The following is a 25,748-nucleotide window of genomic DNA, read 5'->3' on the forward strand; positions in this document are numbered from 1 at the left end:
CATGATACTGACCATGATACTGACATGATACTGACATGATACCGACATGATACCGCCATGATACTGACATGGTACTGACCATGATACTGACTGTTTTTCTCTACTAAACTACTCAAACACCCCTCCTCTCTCTCTGTCTTTTTTTCTCTATATTCCGTCGTGTTTGTCTCCCTCTCTTTCATCTCTCTGCCTCCAGCCCAACTCTAACGAGTTGACCAATGGCGTGATCAACGCGGCTTTCATGTTGCTCTTCAAAGACTCCATACGGTTGTTTGCTGCCTACAATGAAGGGGTCATCAATATGCTAGGTAAGAGACTCTCCCATGCAGGCACAGACACACACCAGACATCAATTTGCTAGGCTTACCATACGTCCTCTTTTGCCCGGACAAGTCCTCTTTTGGGGGGCTGTCCGGGCAGTCCGGAGGGGTTTTATAAATTCCTTCAAATGTCCGGGGTTTTACGCGTATCGCCTGTAGTGTATCGCTAAGCTCACAGACCAATGTGTATTAGAATGCACGTTCAATGGTTCGTAGTGGAAAAACACTGTGAGAGGTGGACTTTCAGCCCGAACCCAGGAATGTGTATTATTCATAACTCTGCATGCATGAGCTGCGCGCTGACAGCACTGACTGGTCCCAACTGCAGATCAGAGAAAGGCTCGCTGGCTGCTCTGCTGTCTGCAGATAGACTGTTGTGTTGTCTTCTCTCCGTGAGGAAAGCTTGAAATGCCAAAGAACTATCTCATCATTGACATGCAGAAAAAGTTGGCTACTGTTTTCTTAGCTTTGTGACTGACCAATGAGAAGCAGATTGTATTGTCTGCAAAGGAACTGTGTCTGTCACAAATAAAAGTTCTGTCCTGCAGCCCATGTCATGTCAACAACACAGACAAGGCAGCTGTGCGTGAGGCGAGTCCTGCAAATTAAATTGACCCAATATTATTTTATACAACCTAGCAAAGCATAAGATATGATGGTTTGGAGAATAGGCTGGTCTCTCTTTTTACAAGAGATAAGCCATTGCATACAGGTTCTCAAACCTTTTAATTTCAAGGACCCCCATAACTCTGAGAGTAAAAGCAAATGGACCCATAAGAGTCCCATTTGATTCCATTTGTACAGTATCAGAGTTAAAAGTTATAAAAGGGTCCATTTGGTTCCATTTGTAGCTTTACTACTACACTCTCAGAGTTACAGACCTGTAAGGGTCCATTTGGGTCCATGTGTTACACTCTCAGAGTTACAGACCTATAATGGGTCCATTTGGAACCCCCTCAAGGAACCATGAGGGCCCCTGGATCACACCTGTGAGAGCCACTGCTTTAAATAAATACACAACTACTGTAATATGCTAGGTAGGAGAATGCACGCACAACTGGTTAAAAAAAACTAGCGAAGAGAAATAGCCAGTCTACAGCGCTGTGAGTGAGCCGTATACATAGGATATTCTTGCTGTTTGTCATACAACGCAGGCTTATTTTGTAGTTTTGTCTTTCAGCTTAAGCTAAAAACTACAGTACAATGAAATCATGACATGCTAGTAACCAGCACTACCGGGGCTAATTATGGAAATCTGGGTTTTTGCAACGCATTTGAGTCACTCGTCGTCCTTTGTGGACGTTCCGTTTTTAGAAAGGTGAAAGGTGTGTTCACAATTATGTCCTCATGGACCACACCTGTGTCAGAGCATCGTAATGTGACATTTGTGAACCAGCGATCCATAAACGAGATGTAAGGACGAATAGACCCAGAGGCACCCGTCTGTCTGTCTATCTGTCTGTCTGTCTGTCTGTCTGTCTGTCTGTCTGTCTGTCTGTCTGTCTGTCTGTCTGTCTGTCTGTCTGTCTGTCCGTCCGTCCGTCCGTCCGTCCGTCCGTCCGTCCCAACCTTGTGTGAACGTTCTATCTCAGCAACGCCTTAGCATGAAAATGCTTTTGCTGGAGATTCAAAGTGAACTGAACTCAATCTAACACTAATCTCTATAGGCCTTAAAAGGAACTTTCTAGATATATCTGCCCTGCTTGTGTGGACAATCTGTGTGGGGATCTATTTTGCCGCTCCTCTCCCTGTCAAAGTGTCCTTGAGAGATTCTTAACAAAAACAGCATATTCCACGTCAGACTATTCATTCGGTGACGCCTCGTTCATCACAGGTTTGATCTAGCTTTTCCGATAAAAATAAATATGTTGCTTTGTTGCTGTTAATTCATACTCTCTCTCTAGGTCGTCCTCAGATATACTTATTGATATTACATGTTTCTATATTATATGTTTCTCTGGATTAGAGCATTAACTAAACTTGGCAACTTTCACTATTTTTGGAATAAAATCGTTAAAAACAGGGAAAGCAATATTGAAGAGGTGGGCTTCGACGGTGGTGGTGAAGGTACGGGGGGCATCGCTGAGCGTTGCATTCGAGTGCATTCATTCCACAACGGCAAAAAAACAAACGCTCCGTCTCCCTGTGTGCACGGTGAAACGCTATGTTTATTTCTTATACGTGCACTTCCTTCTTCTCTGCAGAGAAATACTTTGACATGAAGAAGAACCAGTGTAAAGACGCGCTGGACATCTACAGGATCTTCCTCAACAGGATGACCAGACTGTCAGAGTTCCTCAAAGTGGCAGAGGTAATAAACGTCCGTTTGGTCTCACTCACCCGTCCTCCCCCCCCCCCCCCCCCCCCCCCCCCGTCCTCCTCCCCAGGGATGCCGCGCTGAGCAAAAGACACCCCCCCCTAGTGTCCGGGAGGTCCGGAGTGCATCTCGTACGGTTATAAAAACCTAACAAAACGGCTCCACTTCCTCTGCTCTCCCTGCTCTCCCTTCTCTCCTACACCTCGCATCTCTCGGCGTTTTCTTCTTCTCTCCTGTAATAGGACGGAGAAGGCCGATTTATAGCGGTGATAGGAAAAACGTTGTTGACAACTTTAACCTATCGAGATGCAGCCTCGATCCCCCCCCCCCCCCCCCCATGTGGAAGGTTGTGTGTGACCTGATTTAGGATCTGCATGTCGTATTAAACCTCAACCTTATACGAGGGATACAAGCTGATCCTAGATCAGAGTCCTGGGGGGGGGGGGATTCGGGTACTACTACTACTACTACTACTTCTCAGTACTCGCCTTCAATGTCTCTCCTCTCTCTCTCTCTCCTGTCTCTCTCTCTCTCTCTCTCTCTCTCTCTGTCTCTCTCCTCGCCTTTCTTTGCCAAAATCGTGACTTTACAGGCGGTGTGGTATATAGCCACTGAGCTTACTCATATACACGGCGTAATGTCCAAGGACCACCTATAGCGTGCTGCCTGTTCACATGCCTGCACTGCATGCCCCCCCCCCTCTCTCCCCCCGAGAAGCTTTTTTTCCTGTCTATATCGCCCCCTCTCTCTCCCCCCTTCTTTCTTGACTAATTTCCTCCTTCCTTCCTGTTTTTAAAAATCGTTTGCAATGGCTGTTATTAAATTCAGAGTACTTGTTATTGATAAAGCTTTACATAAATAAAAAAAAGTAACCCCCCCCCCCCCCTCCCCCCCAAAAAAGGAAAAAAAAAACCTCATCGTCAAAGGCTTCCTCTCACATGCTTTGGTTCCGTTCTTATTTTATTAAAGAAAAGTGAAAAAAGGAGCAAAAAAAGGGGGGGACGCAACGGCTCAAACTCTAACTCTACTCTAACTAACGTTGACTTTAAAGACCCCATTCATTTACCTGTCTAACAAAAAAATGTCTGTCTGTCTTGTGTCATTTGTATGCCCTACACCCCCCCTCCCCCTCCCCCTCCCCCCTCCGTTCCCTCTTTGCGTTTCAAAGTCAACATTAGTCAAAGTGTCCTCTTTCCCCTTTTGGATGTTCTTCTCACACCACCACCGCAGTCACTGTGACCTGCTGTCTGCCTCCAACCTGTGTTCTCACACCATTCATTTCAAAACCAGCTCTCTCCAGATGTCAGTGTGCGCGCGTGTGCGTGCGTGCGTGCGTGCGTGCGTGCGTGCGTGCGTGTGTGTATGTACATGTGCAGCCCCGATCTCACAGAAATGCGCAGATATCTACGGAATTGCAATTCCGTATACACGACTAGAAAGCACAAACAATCCGTACATATAGGACACTTAAATCCTCCACGTGGTTTTATGACTATATACCAATCTTGAGCCACGGGAGACACACCACTGAACGGTTTGCCGCGTCGAGCGTTGCGACGTTCGGTATAGAGCCGACTCAGCCCCGTCAATAATGTCAAACCCGAACTCACCCAGCCCCGACCCCAGCTATACGGTGAAATAGCACTTCGGCCGCCCCGACCCAGCTATACGGTGAAATAGCACTTCGGCCGCCCCGACCCAGCTATACGGTGAAATAGCACTTCGGCCGCCCCGACCCCAGCTATACGGTGAAATAGCACTTCGGCCGCCCCGACCCAGCTATACGGTGAAATAGCACTTCGGCCGCCCCGACCCAGCCACGGTGAAATAGCACTATAGCCGTGTACGTATGTAACGGAATTGCGATTTCGTACATATTTACGTGCTTATGTGAGATGCAGGCTGATATATATGTATATGGATATATAATACATACACACATGCACAAATATAGGTGTGTGTGTGTGTGTGTGTGGGTGTGCACGCGCCCACCCCTCCCCCCCTCCCCCTCCTCGGTTGTCCTTGGTTCGTTTATATACTTTCGGAGCCGCTGCATGACGTAACGAATGCTTCAGTTTTGATTCCTCTTTCTCCCTCCTCCTCCTCCTCCTCCTCCTCCTCCTCCTCCTCTTTCTCCTCGTCCTCCTCGTCCTCCTCCTCCTCCTCTTATCCTCCTTCACGTTCCCCTCCCCCTCCTCCTCCTCCTCCTCCTCCTCCTCCTCTTTCTCCTCGTCCTCCTCCTCCTCCTCCTCCTCCTCTTATCCTCCTTCACGGTCCCCTCCCCCCCCCCTCTTTTATTTATTTTTCGTTCACGTAAAAAGAAAAATACGGTTTTTTTTCTTCAATTCTGTGGTTCGTTTTTATTTATTCTTTTGGGGGGGAGGGGGAGGGTTTGGTTTCAATTCTTTACGTTTTGCTTTACATTTTGGTTTTGTTTCTTTTGTTTTGTTGTTATTGTTGTTGTTGTTTGCCTCGCCCCCCCCCCCCCCCCTCATCCCCCCCCCCCCACCCCCCCTCTCTTCCCTCCCTTTTTTGTGACACAGCGAGTTGGGATAGATCAGGGCGACAGCCCCGATCTCACACAGGTCAGTCCACATCTCATCTCAATCAAATCAATCAATCAATCAATCAAATCAATCAAATCAAATCAATCAATCAATCAAATCAAATCAAACAGTCAATCACTCCACACTCAATACATCGATAAATTAATCGATAAGTCAATCAATAAAATCTATCAATTAGTCGACCTTATAGCTGAACCATGTTACTTCATGTCTTAAAGCACTCTCATTCCCTACTCACATATTCTCTCCTCCACCCTTCCTCTCTCTCTCTCTCTCTCTCTCTCTCTCTTTCTAGCCATTTTCATCTTATATAATTTATAATTAGTGATTAGTACATAACACACTGTCTTTATTTTATTTCACCTCATAGTGATTAGTACATACTGTCTTTATCGACACTTTTAGGCATTTAGCAGAAGCTAAATGATCTAGGCTATACTCTCAATTACTGACAAATATCTGACGTGAGTTTTATGGCCTTAGCATTTTGACCAGCATTAAAGTTGATAAACATTTGGCATATAGCTTTCCATTCCAGATGTGTGTAATGGAGCATTAGACAGTGTATGTGTCTTACTTTAACCACGTTTAAGCCCTCTATGCTTTGTCGTACGACCAACACAGCTAAACAAGTTCACAACATGTCGCAGTGAGTGTGACTCATTGTGAGCTTGTATAGGTCTGCTATTTTAGCCATTTAAAAGAAGAAAAAAAATCTTTCTTGAATTTTGGGGAATTTGCATTTTATTGCATTATATGACATGCCCAAAAATACGACGGGGTTTATGTGGTTAAACGGCAACTGCTTTCAATTCAAGTCTCCTCAAATGTCCTTGCAGTCTTTTCCTGACATTTTCCCCAGTGCAAATATCAAGCCTCATTTCCCCCCTGATTTGATTGCTTATCATGGAAATAAAGATGCAGTTAGCCACGCTTGGTTGATTATCTAAACATTTATTTTGAAGTCATATAGTCAAGCGCAGCATATAGCTATAAAAATTAAAAAAGTTCTTCGAGCAAAATGATCACTGTCCAAACTGTGTCCTGAAAAGATTGTCCCTGTGCACTACAGCTGTGGGGAGAGCAGCGAATGGTCTTCTACTAAATAGGTTTCTGCAAAAAAAATATGACTTGGATAGGCGTGCACACAATGCCATCATAAGTGCTGCATATCACGTTATAGATATCAAAATGTATAAAATAAACATTTTGAATAATCACATGATTGAACATTTGTCGAACCACGAATGAAATTAAGTGCGGTTGACCTTTTCTAGATGCTGTGTAGTGCTTATGAGGGCATTCTATGCTCCTATTCAACACAAAGTGATCCATGCCTCCACTGAGATAGACGTGTGTCTGTTTTCCTTTCAAAATTTGTTTGTAGCACATTCTAGATTTCTCTTTAAGAAGGATATCCAGAATTCGCATTTTTCTCTCTTTCCCCCTATAAAAATAATACGTTTATGATAAATATTGTCTCTGTTCTTCTCTTGGGCTTGTTGTTGTTTTGTTAGATCTTTGTCGTTCTCCGAGTCTGAAACACAAAAGCTCCGGCTGAAAACCATGGGTATCGCACGTGTGTTTACGTCTCTGTCGGACGGCATGGAAACCTCGTATGTCCAAAACGGTAGCCTATGGGCAGCATTCCTTTTCGGGTTTATGATCCGGTCGGGAGCGTGTGATATCGCTACGTCATGTTGTCGTATTGTTGTGTAGTCGTCAGTCACCTGGAACTTCCTTTTCCCTCAAACCGATTTTTCTCGATAAAAGCCGCAGGCTACGAGAGCTTTTATTGTTATTCTTCCGGTTTGAGGGAAAGGGAAGATTCTTCCTGCCTGATGACTACAAAACAAGACTACAACATGACGTAACGACATCATCCTGATGACTACAAAACATTACTACAACATGACGTAACGGCATCATCCTGATGATTACAAAACATTACTACAACATGACGTAACGATATCATCCTGATGACTACAAAACAAGACTACAACATGACGTAACGGCATCATCCTGATGACTACAAAACATTACTACAACATGACGTAACGACATCATCCTGATGACTACAAAACAAGACTACAACATGACGTAACGATATCATCCTGATGACTACAAAACAATACTACAACATGACGTAACGACATCATCCTGATGACTACAAAACAATACTACAACATGACGTAACGACATCATCCTGATGACTACAAAACAATACTACAACATGACGTAACGACATCATCCTGATGATTACAAAACAATACTACAACATGACGTAACGACATCATCCTGATGATTACAAAACAATACTACAACATGACGTAACGACATCATCCTGATGACTACAAAACAAGACTACAACATGACGTAACGACATCATCCTGATGATTACAAAACAAGACTACAACATGACGTAACGACATCATCCTGATGACTACAAAACAAGACTACAACATGACGTAACAACATCATCCTGATTACTACAAAACAATACTACAACATGACGTAACGACATCATCCTGATGACTACAAAACAAGACTACAACATGACGTAACGACATCATCCTGATGACTACAAAACAATGACTACAACATGACGTAACGATATCATCCTGATGACTACAAAACAAGACTACAACATGACGTAACGATATCATCCTGATGACTACAAAACAATACTACAACATGACGTAGCGATATCATCCTGATGACTACAAAACAATACTACAACATGACGTAACGACATCACCCTGATGACTACAAAACAAGACTACAACATGACGTAACGACATCATCCTGATGACTACAAAACAATGACTACAACATGACGTAACGACATCATCCTGATGACTACAAAACAATACTACAACATGACGTAGCGATATCATCCGCTCCAGACAAAACGGTTACTCTTCAAGATTCAAATTGAAAAAGAAAAAGGGCAAAATCGCCCTTCGAGCTTGTAGATCTGCTACTTTTGAAGCTTCCGTGTGACACTGTAGTGTAGTGTGATCAAGTAGGACATTCATTCACCAAAAACAATGGAGATAAGAGCTTTAATTCTGCCCGACAGAGACGATATGTAACGTCCCAAAACAAACCCACACATCCCACCCCTTGTTTCCAGTGGTGGAAAGTAACTGAAGTACCATATTTAACAGGATTTGTGCTCCAGACGTCTTTAGAATTACACCCGTAGGAGGCCCATGGCGTCTGGGGACGTCTTAAGGTCTTTTTTAATGATATAAAAGCGGATCGCTAAAATCATTTTTTTGACAGGGCCGCCCCGCTGCCAGGCAACTAAGTAAAATCGGAGTAAAATCTGCCTCATATGCTGGGCACTCTAGCGCCTTTATTCGGAAAGATTCCTGGGCAAAGAAAAGTGTTAAGTAACATTTTAAGGCTAGTTGATCCTCTTGGTTTTCTTGTGGAACTAATGAGGCTGTTGACAGTACAGTATATCTGCTTCCATCTGGTCCTGTGCATGCTGTGCCTCGCCCCAATGTTATAGGTTTGCCGTCTTCAGTTCTCTGCCAGGTTGCTTTTTTTGGCCTCTTTCCAGTTGGGTCGACTCAATCTGCGTTTGATGCGGTCCTATAGCTATAGCTGCTCCATCCCAGGGACATGCCAGCCTGAGCCATTTGAGTCGTCCATTTTTTCATTTCTTCCAGCGCCACATTTCGGTCCTCGTTTCGTGAGCTTCTCTGGACAATAAGCGCCTTTCTCGGCCCCACGCCTCTCCCACTGTTTATATTGTGTTTAGTTTCCAAGATGGCCGCAGCACCAGGAGGGGGTGGGGCGGAGGTGAGCGGGCGGGGTCGACATATGCCCTTATTGGGCTGCATTCAAGACACTTGCCTTGTGTCTGACACCTTTTGTTCTGCCCCCCCTCCCCTCCATCAAACAAAATGTTTGGTCAAACCATATGGGCTTCCATTGCTGTGTTCAGACACAGCTGTGTTCAGACACAAGTCAGGTGTCAGACACAAGGCAAGTGTCTTGAACGCAGCCCAGTAAGGGCATATGTCGACCCCTCACCCGCTCACCTCCGCCCCACCCCCTCCTGGTGCTGCGGCCATCTGGGAAACTAAACACAATATAAACAATGTGAGAGGGGCGGGGCCGAGAAAGGCCCTTATTAAAAGATGCTAAACATATCTTCCGGAGACACCCCAATGCATTGTGGGTGGAATGCATTGATCTTTTTCAAAAATATTTCAATGGTGTTGTTTTTTTTGGGGTTTTTTTGTGTTGGTTGTCGTTGGTTTACAGGTAACAGGTCTAAATGGGTAGAAAATCTGAGAACTTCTTCCACCACTGTTTGTCTCACTTTGGAAGTGACGCTGACTCGCTGCTCAACGTGCACATACCCAGTTTATACCCTCAACGTGCACATATACCCTGTTTATACCCTCAACGTGCACATACCGTGTTTATACCCTCAACGTGCACATACCCAGTTTATACCCTCAACGTGCACATACCCAGTTTATACCCTCAACGTGCACATATACCCTGTTTATACCCTCAACGTGCACATACCCTGTTTATACCCTCAACGTGCACATACCCTGTTTATACCCTCAACGTGCACATACCCAGTTTATACCCTCAACGTGCACATATACCCTGTTTTCGCCAGACGATTTGTGTTTCAACGAGTTAACTGTCCCGGGCTTCCCCTGCAAGGCCTCGTTTGTCATCCGGAAAAAACGCAATTCGTGACAAACCCGAGGCTCTAAAAAACCAACTGGCTCTGAAAAACCTCTAGACTAAAACCAATTCAATGTGTGGAATTTGCATCTGAATCTGACACGTGAAGTGGAATCCATGGGTTAACTCTTTTATCGAAGGACTGCAATTCTTCCTTTCCTGTGTGTGTGTGTGTGTGTGTGTGTGTGTGTGTGTGTGTGTGTGTGTGTGTGCGTGTGCTCGTCGTTGGTGCCGTGTGTGGACGAGCGTGTTTGTGCAAGAAGAACGCCTTGTGCATGGGCTTATTATACAGTAGTTAGACGGTTAGGTACTACCGTGTGCGTGCGTGTGCCTTTTCTGTCTGTCTGTCCTGTATACCTCTGGAGTCCTGCCAGGAGTGAGGCAATGTTCCGTGCTGCCCTGAGAGCCCTGTCTGTCACCTCTGCTGTGGACTCCTCCTCGCTTGCATGATCCTTGCTGCTGCTGCTGCTTAACGACCTGCTGTGTGCATGCATGTCCAATCAAAGCCCCATGAAACCCAGTGACTGACTGGCTGCCCCCCCCCCCCCCTCCCCACCACCACCACCCCCCCCCATGCAAACGCAAATAATATGTTCTAACCTATAGCATCTATATAGAGAAGAGTGGACGTGAATTAAAGGACATTTTTCTCTGCGTGTGAGACGTGTGTGTGTGTGTGTGTGTGTGTGTGTGTGTGTGTGTGTGTGTGTGTGTGTGTGTGTAAAATAAAGCGAGAGAGAGAGAGAGAGAGATAGAGAGAGAGGATAGCATGTGTCTTCCCTTTCTTGGCCACACTGTTCTCCCATGGTAATGTCTGCCCCCCCCCCCCCCCCTTGCCCTGCCCGTTCCCCTCCCCCCCAAACAGGCCCCCAGCTCTCTCCTGGAGGCCCTGGAGCAGCACCTGGCCTCGCTGGAGGGCAGGAAAATCAAGGAGTACTGCAACGCCAGCCGGTAAGATGGTAACAACGACACCACCACTGACACATACCGCGCGTATAGTACATTTCATTTAATTTCCCAGTTTGATAATTATGCAACAGGCTATACGGACCCCCATTTAATGGCATTTCTATCTCTGTGACCCCCAATTCATTTTGTAAAATCAATGTTAATTTAACTCAGAGGCCAACTCTTTCTCTCGTTTGAAATCATTGAAAATGCGCCTATAGCAACCCGTCGGTTGGATTAGTTATGATGTTCCCACGCGTCGTACGGTCTAAATGGGTTAACAACATTGACCAAAACAGGAGCTCTAATGGCTAGTGTGTGTGTGTGTGTGTGTGTGTGTGTGTGTGTGTGTGTGTGTGTGTGTGTGTGTGTGTGTGTGTGTGTGTGTGTTAACTTTCAGGTCCAGCACTCTGTCCAGTGCAGTCTCCTCTCTGTCCAGCACTGGTATCTCTCTCAGCCACATCGACGACAAGACCGACGACAACAGACAACCACAGCAACACAAGGTCAGGCATAGCTTCCCAAGTTCCAATTCTTCTCTTGTATTCTATTGTATTCTTGTATTATTATATAATTCAATTCAAGCTTTCCAGACGGCTGCAATGTTGGCGAGTTTGACGTTGTTTAATACAATTAGATAGGGCCTTTTCTGTTTGGATGAATGGGATGTCTATGGGAAGTTGCACCTTGCTGGCAAGATGGCAGCGGTCTGAATATCGTCAATACTCAATTCAGCCTGGAACGCATGCAGGCTATAGGGAAGTCTCGCTGGAAGAGTGTTTCAGGAGTCAAACTATACCAGCTGTCCATCTCTCTTGGATTTTAGAACAGCCGCTAACTAGGCATTCTTGCCTTTCTGATGTTATGTGGTTTGTATAGCAAAGAGTACTCCTTAGCAAAAATAATCAACCCATTCAGGACGGGAACCCCCATGTGGTGTTTTAAGGATTATGCTATACTTTAGCTGTTGGAAAAACAGCAGATCTACAAGCTCGTATAGCGCGGCACCGAGCGCCGCACTAACTGTCATTTTAGAAGACATTTTGTAGAATCTGGTGTCAGTCCGAAAGGGGTTAAAAATAAATAAACACACAGATGTTTCTACGCGCCGCTGGTTGATACGACGCTATCATGGCTGTCCATCTGCTTGTTGTAGTTATCTCTCTCTCTCTCTCTCTCCCTCTCTCTCTCTCTCTCTCTCTCTCTCTCCCCCGAGTCCTGCACAGCACACTATAATTAATGCATACATTTCTGTGTGCTTTTCGCTTTCATTTGAGCAGAAAAACCCTATTAGATGTTCGTGGCAGCGAAATAATTACATAGCTTGTTTGAGCCGAGCGTGCGTGCGTGAGTGCGTGCGTGCGTGCGTGCGTGCGTGCGTGCGTGCGCCAATCTGGAAGGCGTTATAGGCATTGGGCATTTTCTGCCACGCACATCTTTGTCGATGCGTTGTTGTCAAAGAACATTGGCTGCCGCATTGATCTGAATGCTGAACTCCCAGCCCACTAACGCAGCACTATTAGCTGCGCAGAAAATACAACATGGATTCTGCACAGTCCAAACATAACAAAACCCTGTCCTGTGGTGGGGGGGGGGGTTTGTTGAGGGAGAGGAAAATGGGTGGGGGGGGAGGTATTAAATGAGTCCAAATTAATTAGAAAATGTATCGTATGTGAGGGAACAAATTAATTAGAAAAGAATTGAGCAAACGTTTGAGTTGAAGGCGACGGAAAGAGGAGGGCGAGAGACAATGTTTTCACCACTGAGGCAAAGGAATTAATAACATTCAGCAGCAGCACCGCACAAGACTAGACTATTAAATGCATCCACTCTGCAAATCATGCGTTGTACAGTATATGCAATATGCTCACTGCAGGTCGTTGTTACATGCAATATGCTCACTGCAGGTCGTTGTTACATGCAATATGCTCACTGCAGGTCGTTGTTACATGCAATATGCTCACTGCAGGTCGTTGTTATATGCAATATGCTCACTGCAGGTCGTTGTTACATGCAATATGCTCACTGCAGGTCGTTGTTATATGCAATATGCTCACTGCAGGTCGTTGTTACATGCAATATGCTCACTGCAGGTCGTTGTTACATGCAATATGCTCACTGCAGGTTGTTGTTACATGCAATATGCTCACTGCAGGTCGTTGTTACATGCAATATGCTCACTGCAGGTCGTTGTTATACTGTATGCAATATGCTCACTGCAGGTCGTTGTTACATGCAATATGCTCACTGCAGGTCGTTGTTACATGCAATATGCTCACTGCAGGTCGTTGTTATATGCAATATGCTCACTGCAGGTCGTTGTTACATGCAATATGCTCACTGCAGGTCGTTGTTATATGCAATATGCTCACTGCAGGTCGTTGTTACATGCAATATGCTCACTGCAGGTCGTTGTTACATGCAATATGCTCACTGCAGGTTGTTGTTACATGCAATATGCTCACTGCAGGTCGTTGTTACATGCAATATGCTCACTGCAGGTCGTTGTTATACTGTATGCAATATGCTCACTGCAGGTCGTTGTTACATGCAATATGCTCACTGCAGGTCGTTGTTATACTGTATGCAATATGCTCACTGCAGGTCGTTGTTACATGCAATATGCTCACTGCAGGTCGTTGTTATACTGTATGCAATATGCTCACTGCAGGTCGTTGTTATACTGTATGCAATATGCTCACTGCAGGTCGTTGTTACATGCAATATGCTCACTGCAGGTCGTTGTTACATGCAATATGCTCACTGCAGGTCGTTGTTACATGCAATATGCTCACTGCAGGTTGTTGTTACATGCAATATGCTCACTGCAGGTCGTTGTTACATGCAATATGCTCACTGCAGGTCGTTGTTATACTGTATGCAATATGCTCACTGCAGGTCGTTGTTATACTGTATGCAATATGCTCACTGCAGGTCGTTGTTATACTGTATGCAATATGATCACTGCAGGTTGTTGTTACATGCAATATGCTCACTGCAGGTCGTTGTTATATGCAATATGCTCACTGCAGGTCGTTGTTATACTGTATGCAATATGCTCACTGCAGGTCGTTGTTATATGCAATATGCTCACTGCAGGTCGTTGTTATATGCAATATGCTCACTGCAGGTCGTTGTTATACTGTATGCAATATGCTCACTGCAGGTCGTTGTTATATGCAATATGCTCACTGCAGGTCGTTGTTATACTGTATGCAATATGATCACTGCAGGTCGTTGTTATACTGTATGCAATATGCTCACTGCAGGTCGTTGTTATATGCAATATGCTCACTGCAGGTCGTTGTTATACTGTATGCAATATGCTCACTGCAGGTCGTTGTTACATGCAATATGCTCACTGCAGGTCGTTGTTACATGCAATATGCTCACTGCAGGTCGTTGTTATATGCAATATGCTCACTGCAGGTCGTTGTTACATGCAATATGCTCACTGCAGGTCGTTGTTATATGCAATATGCTCACTGCAGGTCGTTGTTACATGCAATATGATCACTGCAGGTCGTTGTTACATGCAATATGATCACTGCAGGTCGTTGTTATAAGCAATATGCTCACTGCAGGTCGTTGTTATATGCAATATGCTCACTGCAGGTCGTTGTTATACTGTATGCAATATGCTCACTGCAGGTCGCGGTTCTTTTACAAACCATGCAAATGTGACATTATACCTCCTGTCTTTGAACCCATTAAGGACTGGAACGCATCTGCGTCACCTTCAACCATTATTTAAAAAATGTAGCTGTTGAAAAATTGCAGATCTATAAGCTCGTAGCACAGCACAGAGTGCCGTGCTACGAGCTTGAAGATCTGCTTTTTTATCGTAAAGACGTGTGCAAATCTTTGAATATACTGTATACCCAGCCAGCCAAATGACGTCATGACGACGTCCTCCAGTGACTCCGGTGATGTTCAGGACTATAGGCCAGATCACAGCCCATATGGGGATGATCTTTACGTTCAGGATTATAGGCCAGATCACAGCCCATATGGGGATGATCTTTACGTTCAGGATTATAGGCCAGATCACAGCCCATATGGGGATGATCTTTACGTTCAGGATTATAGGCCAGATCACAGCCCATATGGGGATGATCTTTACGTTCAGGACTATAGGCCCAGATCACAGCCCATATGGGGATGATCTTTACGTTCAGGACTAGGCCAGATCACAGCCCATATGGGGATGATCTTTACGTTCAGGACTAGGCCAGATCACATCCCATATGGGGATGATCTTTACGTTCAGGACTAGGCCAGATCACATCCCATATGGGGATGATCTTTACGTTCAGGACTAGGCCAGATCACAGCCCATATGGGGATGATCTTTACATTCAGGACTAGGCCAGATCACAGTCCATATGGGGATGATCTTTACGTTCAGGACTAGGCCAGATCACATCCCATATGGGGATGATCTTTACGTTCAGGACTAGGCCAGATCACAGCCCATATGGGGATGATCTTTACATTCAGGACTAGGCCAGATCACAGTCCATATGGGGATGATCTTTACGTTCAGGACTAGGCCAGATCACAGTCCATATGGGGATGATCTTTACGTTCAGGACTAGGCCAGATCACAGTCCATATGGGGATGATCTTTACGTTCAGGACTAGGCCAGAACACAGCCCATATGGGGATGATCTTTACGTCATTTCCAGTTGAAATAATATATCTTATTCTGACTAGTTATGATGTGACTTAAGTTGATCTGGCCTCGATCGGACTCTCTCTGATTCATCCAGGGACGTCTTTCTTAGTCGGGCAGAATGTATATGTTGGTTGAAATCAGATGATATTCTGGGCCAGATCTGACTAGTTGGTTGGTTTGACTTGATCTGGCCCCAATAGAGACGTCACTAATTCGTCCAGGTCCTGAACGCGTTTGCTGGGTATTCTTTCACAGTGAAAGTTTTCAACTCAAATATTCCCTGAAACAACATATTCTCAGATGAGGGTCCGCGGTCAAATACATACAATTCTGTGGGCCCTTGACATTAAAAGGTTTTGAGCACACCAGTGCACCACCGATCCGTTTTAAACAGGATTTAGAAGACATTTTGTTAGAATCTGGTCCCAGGTCCAAATGCATTAACCCATTTTGTGCGGGAATTACCCCTTTTGGTGTTTTAAACATTATGTTATAATTTAGCTATCTACAAGATCATAGCGCGCCACCGAGTGGCGTGCTACGAGCTTGTAGAGTCTGCTATTTTTTTTAAATCATGAACACGTGGTGCAAAGCTTTGAATATTATATTCTTTCAAAGCGAACGTTTTTAACTCAAATCTTTGCTTCTGGGACGACACATTTTCAGATTGGGGGTCAGCGGTCAATTTCATATATTTTGGGCGGATCCTTGACATGAAATATTGAGAACCACTGATATAGAAACATGAGGTTTTTCATAAAAAAAAATAAAAAAAAAACGTCAGGCCTAAATGGGTTAAATAGCGTGGCTCTCTCCTGTGTGTGGTCCTTGCGGCGCAGGAGGACGGTACCAAGGGGATGGACATGCAGACGCCCAACGTGTCCCCGAGCCCCCAGTCAGTGGGCAGTGCCAACAGCAGTGGCGGAGCCAACGACCACTTCTCCAGCTCACCCATCGTACCCATCAGCAACCAGTAAGACCCAGCACTTATACTTACAAAAAAATGCCTCTCCCATGTTCTGTCTTGTTCTGGTCTTATTCTAAGGCAAAATAGAATATAGGGTGAAAGTGGTTATTAAAAAAAATATTTTTCTGGGGACCCTCCTTGGAAGTTCACCCCGTCACCACCCGTGTCTTTGACATGAGGAATCCGCTTAAGTTTAATATAGCGCAATGGATTCATTAGTGCTTTGTGTTAGAGATAGTGACGATATTGAAATTATAACCGATATCCAATCTCTGATTATTTCCAGGGTCATATCGGCCGATACCGATTCTGTTTCTGATATATTATATATTATATTATTATATTATATTCATATTAATTTTTTTAAATGACAATTTTTGTTTTGTTTGTGAACTAATTTCTGACGCTCTGAAGCCCTATAACCACACCAAAGGGTGGAGACGGTTTTAGCGTTGTCCCTGCGGTGTGATATGTCCTGTTGCACGTTGACGTCCCTCGTGACTCAACGCATGGAATGCAACGACCCCAAAACCACACCAAAGGGTCGAGACGGTTTTAGCGTTGACTCCTTGCAACCGTTTGGACCCTTTGGTGCAGGTTAGGGCTTTTAAAGAGACAGAGACAGGCTGCTCTGCGAGTACAAAGCTATTGACGGTCACATTATTATCCTGTCATCAATATCTGTGATATATTTGGAGATCGGTTCGATACAGATATGGCATTTGTATGGCCAATTATCGATACGCTATACCGATGTATCGTGCATCTATACTTTGTGTAAGAAATGAGGGTCGGTTAACCCATTTTGGGCGGGAACCCCTTTTGGTGTTAGCATTACGCTATGCTTTAGCTATTGAAAAATAGCAGATCTACAGGCTCATGCGAGCTTGTAGGTCTGCTATTTTTGAAAAATCTAAAAAACGACTGACATAGAAACACAGATTTTTCACAGATGTGTAGACAGACATTTTTAGAATCTGATCTCAGGTCAGAATGGGTTTCATAGGTTGTTGCCGGAGTCATAACGGTGAGATGTGTGTTGCTTTCAGCTGGGAACTAAGCGCTGCGCCTCCTTCACCCTCTCCTCTCCTCCTCTTCAGTGTGCCAAATCTGACCAGCGAGCTGTTCACCCTGCAGCCTGGCTTCACCCCTATCCCGACCACACACACTGTGCCCAACAATAACAATGCCTGGGGAGGTACGAACGCACGCACACACACACACACACGCGCACACACACACACAAACACACGCGCACGTGCGGCACTTACATGCACACACACACGTTTGTTACTATATCCTGGTGAGGACCTCGGCATGTTTAGGACTGTGATTTTATGAATGCCGTGTATTGTTATTGTTTTTGTCATTTTGAACCGTTATAAGCCCAAAGCAGAAAAATAGAATCAGAATCAAACTTTATACTGTCACATCACATTACACAAGTAACATGGGTGAAGTTCTTGTGTTGTGCAGGGCTCAGCATTGCAGTTAAAAGAAAGACACAAAGTGCATCGTACATGACTAATCTACATGGTACAATATGTATGCATATACAAATAAATAAATAATAGTGATAATGTGTATAGTATACCAGTAAGACGCGCAAACGCGGGAAGCGAACGCAGCTCGTACATATTTGGGTTTTGGACGTATAGCTGCTTTGGGGACTCCTTATATGGTTATGGCTGAGTCATGGTGACACAAATCACTCAGCTCCATATATGGGCACAAAAGCGGGACAGACAGACAGACAGACAGACAGACATGATCTGCTAGGTCTCATAGTCAGTGCTCACTGAATTCGCAATCACTGAATTCGCAATCACTGCGTTCGCAATAAAGCAATCTCTACTAAAAGGAGACCAATTCAGTTCAGTCTGGGCGGCGTCACCAGTCCTAGTTCTTGTTCAGCAGTCTAATTGTTGACAAGTAGAAACTGTTCAAGAGTCTGGAGGTGCTGCTCTTGATGCTCATAGAGCTGCTCTACAAACTAACCTAACCTGTTTTAACCATAAAAAGTGTTTTATTTTTTTATTTTAGGGCTGTCAAATTAACCAACATTATGTTGGTTATTATTGCCATAAAAGGCTGCACAATTTACATTACATAGACAGAGGCTCAAATCACATAGCACGACAACGGGGGGAGAGACAGAGAGACACCACCCGGCCACACTGGATTTGTTATAAAGAATAAAATAGGCATACATACATACATACATACATTTTACTCAGTGGACCTTTTAAAAAATAAAATAAAGGCCCACCTTTTTAGACAGGCCTTTGCAACATAGTGCTGTATTGATCTCTTGATTATTATTATCTCTTTTTACCAGTGCCGTTTGTTCTGTTTTCTCTTTCTTTGCTTTATTTGTCATTATTCTTATTTGTATTATTAATATTACTATTGTTACTATTGATATGTTTTGCTTTTATTGTTGTGAAGCACTTTGATGTCTGTGAAATGTGCACTATAAATAAAATGTACTTACTGACTTACTTACTTACTACATACATACATATGTTAAATGTATTTATTTCTGACATTTATCTTACCATTCCCACAACAATAATACAGTAAAAACATGGCATATTTTGGACATAGTTTGAATGGTGATTAGCGCACAGGACACAATATTAGTAATATTAGTAAGCTAGACGGCCCACTGCGATCCCGTTGCTAGTCGCATTGGCGTTAATCACGCCTTCCGTTGTTGTCGATCTTCTCTAGAGTGTTTTGGCTACATCTAAGCTACTTCAGCCACATCCGGGATAACATCCGGTCCGTCGCTAATTGTGCTCCGCTGCTATGGGCGCTATGATTTAATGGATTAACACACACACACACACACACACACACACACACACACACACACAGTGAAGCAACGTGATTGGCTCACCCTGTCTCCTCTGCCCCCCGCCTCTCTCCTCTCACGTCGCCGTGGGCAACCACGCTTGGCGGACAGGTGATCTGCTGAAGCCGGCCATGCAGACTCATCAGATCCACAGCCCCGCAGCCCCGTTGCACTCTGGGAAAATGCTGCCCAACGACCTGGACTCCTCCTTAGCCAACCTAGTCGGCAGTGAGTGTCTCCCCCCCCCGCCCCCCGTGCGCTCTGGGGACGGTGCTTCCCCAACGCTTTAGCTCCAGACTGACTGACTCAAAGACACATTTTGATGTCGGGGACCCAAACTGGTGAAAATATCTGATCTGCAAAGCACACAGCACGCCGACGCGGTGTCCGCTATCGGATATTTTCACTACTTCTTAAAAGTTTTTAGATTCCTGGAATTTCTTTGATTAAAGCTTTTTTTTTTTAACCCTAATGATTTTTATTTTATTTATTTTTTGGTATTCAGACAGCCAGCAAGGGGTAGAACGCTCCCAAAAACAATTAGTCTCTGTAACACATCTGCATTCAAAGATTGTCCTAGAAGCTTTGTCATTGGTCGATTTGCCTGTCTCCTTCTTGATTGGTTAGTCAGTGCGACGGGTTTTCTTTCTCCAACCAATGACAAAGCTTCTAGGAACATCTTTGAATGCACCTAGATGTAAAAAAAGAAATAAAGTAATTAAAATTTTGACATATTATTGCTTATAGCAGCTTTAATGAAAAGATGTAAAGACGAAAAAGAAGAAAAAAAGGGATATTATAATTTACTCACGACCCGTACAAATGCATCTGCAAGATTCATTCCGAGCCACGGTTTGGGAAACACTGTCCTATAGAACCTCTGATTGACTTTGTCTCTAAAGTGTTCCTCTACTGTCGTGTCTTTGTCCGTCTCACACCGTCTGTGTCTCCGTCTCCTTTCAGACCTGCAATTCGGGGGGACGCCAGCCAAAAAGTGAGTGGAAGCCGAGTTACGAGTCTGCTGTCTACCAGCCACAATTTAACCCATTTTGGGGCGGGAAGCCCTTTTGGTGTTTTAACTAAGCGTTATGTTACGCTTTAGCTTTTGAAAAATAGCAGACCTATACAAATAGCAGACCTATACAAAAATCTAGTTCGTAGCGCGGCACCGCTAGACTTTTTTTTAAATGTTGACGTCAGGCCTAAATGGGTTAAAGCAGTGGCCCATTATTTATTGGGCATTTGAGCCACGGAACCACCATTTGATGAGATTTAAGGCTCATTCATAGTCGGTGGTGGAGGTGACCACCGGACCCACAACATGACGTCACTGAGCTGACCACCGGACTACAACATGACGTCACTGAGCTGACCACCGGACTACAACATGACGTCACTGAGCTGACCACCGGACTACAACATGACGTCACTGAGGTGACCACCGGACTACAACATGACGTCACTGAGGTGACCACCGGACTACAACATGACGTCACTGAGCCGAGGGTGAAGAGCAAACCACCGCCACCAGCCCTTCTCTCTCGGTTTTTACTCACCACAACGCTCAACGTTATTTCAGCTCCGGTGGTCACCTCACCACCGGAGCGGTTGTCACCTCACCACCGAAAATCCAGACTATGAATGAGCCTTTAGCCTCTGTATATATATCCTATACATCCCTGCAGGCTTTGCTGGTTGTTCCTCAGACAAAACTATTAGTAACTAAAGGTGATCAGGTTTTGCCCCTATAGGCTATGGAATGAGCTCCCACTCCACCTTAAGAACTGTGGATTCTGTGGACATTTTTAAAGGACTGTTGAAAACTCACCTTTTTAAACAGGCCTTTTTTCCATAGCCGGGCCTGGTTAAATGTTAAATGTTGATTGCTTTTTTTTTTTTTTTTTTTATTGGTAATAGGTTTCAACAATTTAGTACAGTTTGAACATACCATTAACTATTTTGTCTTACTTTATTAGTGATTTAGTTATTGACTTGTTTTTATTGACTATTGACTTGTTTTAATTTTATTGTCGTTAACCCATTTTGGGGCGGGAACCCCTTTTGGTGTTTCAAGCATTATGTCAGCTATTGAAAAATAGCAGATCTACAAGCTCATAGCGCGCCAACGAGTGGCGCGCTACGAGCTTGTAGGTCTGCTTTTTTTGAAAAGTCGTGAAAATGTGCCGCAAATCTTTGAATATATATCCTTTCAGAGTTGAAGTTTTTAACTAAAATCTTTGCTTCTGGGGGGGGTCCCTCCCTGGAACAACATATTTTCAGATGGGGGGTCGGCGGCATATTATACATATCATTTCTGGGGTCCTTGAAATATTGATAACCACTGATATAGAAACATGAGGTTTTTCAGAAAAAAATACATTTTTAAAAAAGACATAAAAAAAAAAAAAAAAGACGTCAGGCCTAAATGGGTTAAAGCACTGTGTGACTGTAATTGTCTGTGAAAGGTGCTCTATAAATAAACGTTATACCTACTTACTTACTTACTATATATTTGTGTGTGTGTACGTGCTGTCATGTGTGTTTCAGACCGGAGCTCCAGTGGAGCCAGCTTGTGGAGAAGAAGCCGACGGGCAATAACGGCTGGCAATCCAAGACCATGTGCACCAGCACCAACTGGACCCACGCCACCCACCAAATGGCACCTGCACCCATGCCTGTCCAACAGATGGTAAAGCGCACGCACGCACGCACACACACACACACACACATGCACGCACGCACGCACACACACTAAAGTATAAAATTCATTGGCAGGTAAATAGCAAAGAAGGTAAGGAGACAAATAGTGTATTTTTAACTGAGCTACACTAAAAGCTTTCTTACAGTAGCTACTTAGTAAACGTAGGGAGCTACAGTGAAGCTATACTTTGCACCTACGGCATAATGCAGTTGGTGATGTTTTTGAGGACATGTTGTGACATTGAGTCACGGAATAAAACAATAATGTGTAAAAGCTACAAAGGGATGGACATGAAAAAGTATCTTTGTGAGGGAAAAACACCTTTAAAATTGCATAATGTCATTTGAATGTTGATATGAGTAATGTTATTTTGGGTTCAGAAACGTCCCCGAGACACACGGTCCCCAGACGGAACACCCAGTGTTTCCCCAAGACACACGGTCCCCAGATGGAACACCCAGTGTTTCCCCGAGACACACGGTCCCCAGATGGAACACCCAGTGTTTCCCTGAGACACACGGTCCCCAGATGGAACACCCAGTGTTTCCCCGAGACACACGGTCCCCAGACGGAACACCCAGTGTTTCCCCGAGACACACGGTCCCCAGATGGAACACCCAGTGTTTCCCCGAGACACACGGTCCCCAGACGGAACACCCAGTGTTTCCCCATAGACACACGGTCCCCAGATGGAACACCCAGTGTTTCCCAGAAACACACGGTCCCCAGATGGAACACCGAGTGTTTTGGAGAGTCCCGTCGACAAACTGCTCTCGAAGGGCATCTGTTGTGATATGTTTGGTAACAGAAATGCAGTGATGTAGTTTTTGTCAAGCTACTCTGCTACATGATGAAATTGGGTCATTTTCATATTATACTCTGCCTTCTATGAACTGTACACCCCCGTTTTCAAGTTGCTTGATAAAATATTTAGATATCCTATATATAATATATATATATATATACACTTCAAACTCTATGTACTTTTGCATAAAAAAACCCATCACACATTATGTATTTATTTTTAATCACACGAAGGCATAAGGCCTGAGAGGTAAACCCTGTGTATGTGTACTACTAAAAGAATGCTTTGCAGAAAAGGAGGGGTTTTTTTTGTCCCACAGACTGTTGCTCTCTCAGCCAAAGGGGCAGATGAGCAGAAGGCCGTGTATTTTTATTTATTTTTATTAGCTATCTAATTATGTTAGTATTTTCTGTAATGTTAATCTAACGTTGCATCAAGGATTATTTATTCTGCATTTGAGCCACGGACCGCCGTCTGACGACATTAACCCATTCTGACCTGAGATCAGATTCATACGAGGTTTCCACTGGACACACACTGGTCTGATTAACCCATTCTGACCTGAGATCAGATTCTAAAAAATGTCAGTCGCTCTTCGATTTTTCAAAAATAGCAGACCTACAAGCTCGTAGCGCGCCACTCGGTGGCGCGCTATGAGCTTGTAGATCTGCTATTTTTCAATAGCTAAAGCATAACATGATGCTGAACACCAAAATGGGTTCCCGTTCAGAATGGGTTAAAGCCTCTCAGAACCTTTAGGTGATAGAGGCAGCCTCCTCCGGGCCCTTTCACAATACCAAACAGCATGGCAGGACATTATTTCCGAGTAGGTATACAGTGAAAAGAGAGAGACGTCTACGGATACTCTGAGTGCTTGTGGTGTCTGCTCTGCCCGAGCGGAACAAAAGGCATCAGAGAATGGGTGCACTATAAGCTGTTATTAGAGTGCTATTTCATTCAATAGGCTTTGCCTCCAATGCTACAGCAAGAAACAAAACAACAAAAGAAAAACTAACGAACATTTTCTTTTGTTGTATCTTTACAGAATGGGATGATCTATACCGGCTATGTAAGTGTTGCATATTATATAGTTCTTCATTCTCCTCATGCTTCCCCATTTGTCTTGCAAATTAAATATATATATTTTTAAGTATTTTTCATCTTCACCAAGTCCCATGTCTTATTTTACTGTCTTGGCACGGTCGTTTTATATCCACTGTGGTCCTCCTTATCAAAGTTAAAAAACATTATACTACTGCTGCATGCACTTATTTGCTCTGGATAGTAACAGCAACTTGTAAAAATGTAACGGCACTTAAAATGTAAATTAAGTGTTGTCAAGTACTGGTTTAACTACAAAGGTAAAAATGTAATCACTCTTTTTAGGCTCCAGCACCAGTGGCTTTTCCTATGACGACACCCCAAGTGCCTGTATATGGAATGGTAAGAAGCACCCTTCTCTCCTCTATACCTTGCTCCCCCAACTGTGGTGCGTGTGTTACAAGTCCCAGTTGTGAGACCCATAAGCAGATGAGTTTTGCTGCTGGGGAAGCCCTCCTATGCCTGATAAAACAGGAATAAAATAAATAAGACAGGTGACGATGATGTTGTCTTTTCAGCCTCCTCATGCAGAATCATATTTATTAATTCACAATTCAATATATTCATTTTCTCTGTATCATTCTTTTCTTTTTCAATAAACCAATCAAAATATAACAGTCACAATACTCCTTTTCTTCATGACATCACATTGTTCACATTTAGTTTCCATAACCATAGTTACTTTAATAACTACCAGTATGTTTTCCTCATACCACAAAGATCCTTTAAGTGTCTGTGTCAGACAGTAGTGCGCATTATTTAATGTATTGCAAATAACCTAGCATAGCGCTACAAATATATATCCCTAAACAGCAGGTAAGTATCATAGTGCAGAACTGAGTTTCAAATGGCTGTAGACAAAACGTTTTTCATAGTATAATGCTAAACTACTTTAAAGTGCATTATAATGTAAAATAATACAAAACGTTTTATAATCAAACATTCTGTTCATCAAAAATACTTCTTAAAACACAACAGGACCACCATGTTAGGAACACATGTAAAAACGGGACATTCTTTGGGTCACAAAACCACTCAAAATTATATTCAGCTTTACCAAAAACGATCTCAACAGTAACATAAAATGTGGGCAACAACTGTGTGTAGTTTAAGAGTCTGTTATGGAGTACAAACCTGATAAAACAGGAATAAAATAAATAAGACAGGTGACGATGATGTTGTCTTTTCAGCCTCCTCATGCAGAATGAGGAAGTGATTCAGTCCAGTCAATGTGTGCCTCTGAGAACGAAGCGAATCGCCACACTGCCCCCTAGTGGTGGAAACACTAGGAAAGTTCCACTGAATAGTGTCATAGAGAACGCTTGAAATTAAACCAAGATAGTGCATTGTCCATATAGAAACATTCTTGCTCCTATTAGCAACTTTCTTTTCACAAAACAAAATATCATCTTCAAAATGATAAACAAAATAAATACAAACTAAAATGTGACCATACATTTTGTGTGCGTCACACGCTCCCCGACAAAAGAAAATGGCTCCAGACATTCAACTCTCAAAATACAAAAATACATTCTCAAATTCTCAATACTCAAAGGTAAGTTCAAAGGTAAGTACTGTATCGAGGTAGGTATATTCGTGTAAGTGTTTGTGTTTGTAGTTGTTGTGTGTGTCAATCAGTACACAAAGAGTGGTTGACTGTATGGCATGGTTTGGGGGTAAGGTAGCATTTGGTATGGGATGAGGTATGGTAGTGTCTGGAAAGGTGGGTATGTCATGGGATGTGGCCCCATCTCCCAGATTGGC

General features: G+C 43.8%; 1 protein-coding gene across 1 annotated transcript in view; it reads left to right on the forward strand.

Annotated features, from left to right (window-relative positions):
• LOC308327300 (phosphatidylinositol-binding clathrin assembly protein-like) overlaps positions 1 to 25,748 on the forward strand; it is a gene marked incomplete at its 5' end in the record, with an annotated part of 63,557 nt that overhangs the window by 21,709 nt on the left and 16,100 nt on the right. The window contains 12 exons of the mRNA XM_080780613.1: positions 197 to 308; positions 2,525 to 2,631; positions 5,181 to 5,222; positions 10,792 to 10,877; positions 11,275 to 11,380; positions 16,393 to 16,526; positions 17,621 to 17,718; positions 19,489 to 19,605; positions 20,341 to 20,371; positions 21,925 to 22,066; positions 23,929 to 23,952; positions 24,270 to 24,326. Of these exons, the coding sequence (XP_080636739.1) occupies positions 197 to 308; positions 2,525 to 2,631; positions 5,181 to 5,222; positions 10,792 to 10,877; positions 11,275 to 11,380; positions 16,393 to 16,526; positions 17,621 to 17,718; positions 19,489 to 19,605; positions 20,341 to 20,371; positions 21,925 to 22,066; positions 23,929 to 23,952; positions 24,270 to 24,326 (1,056 nt within the window). The remainder of the gene's footprint in view (positions 1 to 196; positions 309 to 2,524; positions 2,632 to 5,180; positions 5,223 to 10,791; positions 10,878 to 11,274; positions 11,381 to 16,392; positions 16,527 to 17,620; positions 17,719 to 19,488; positions 19,606 to 20,340; positions 20,372 to 21,924; positions 22,067 to 23,928; positions 23,953 to 24,269; positions 24,327 to 25,748) is intronic.

Source organism: Protomyctophum bolini (assembly GCF_963924005.1).
Source record: "Protomyctophum bolini genome assembly, chromosome: 13".
NCBI classification, from domain to species: Eukaryota; Metazoa; Chordata; class Actinopteri; order Myctophiformes; family Myctophidae; genus Protomyctophum; species Protomyctophum bolini.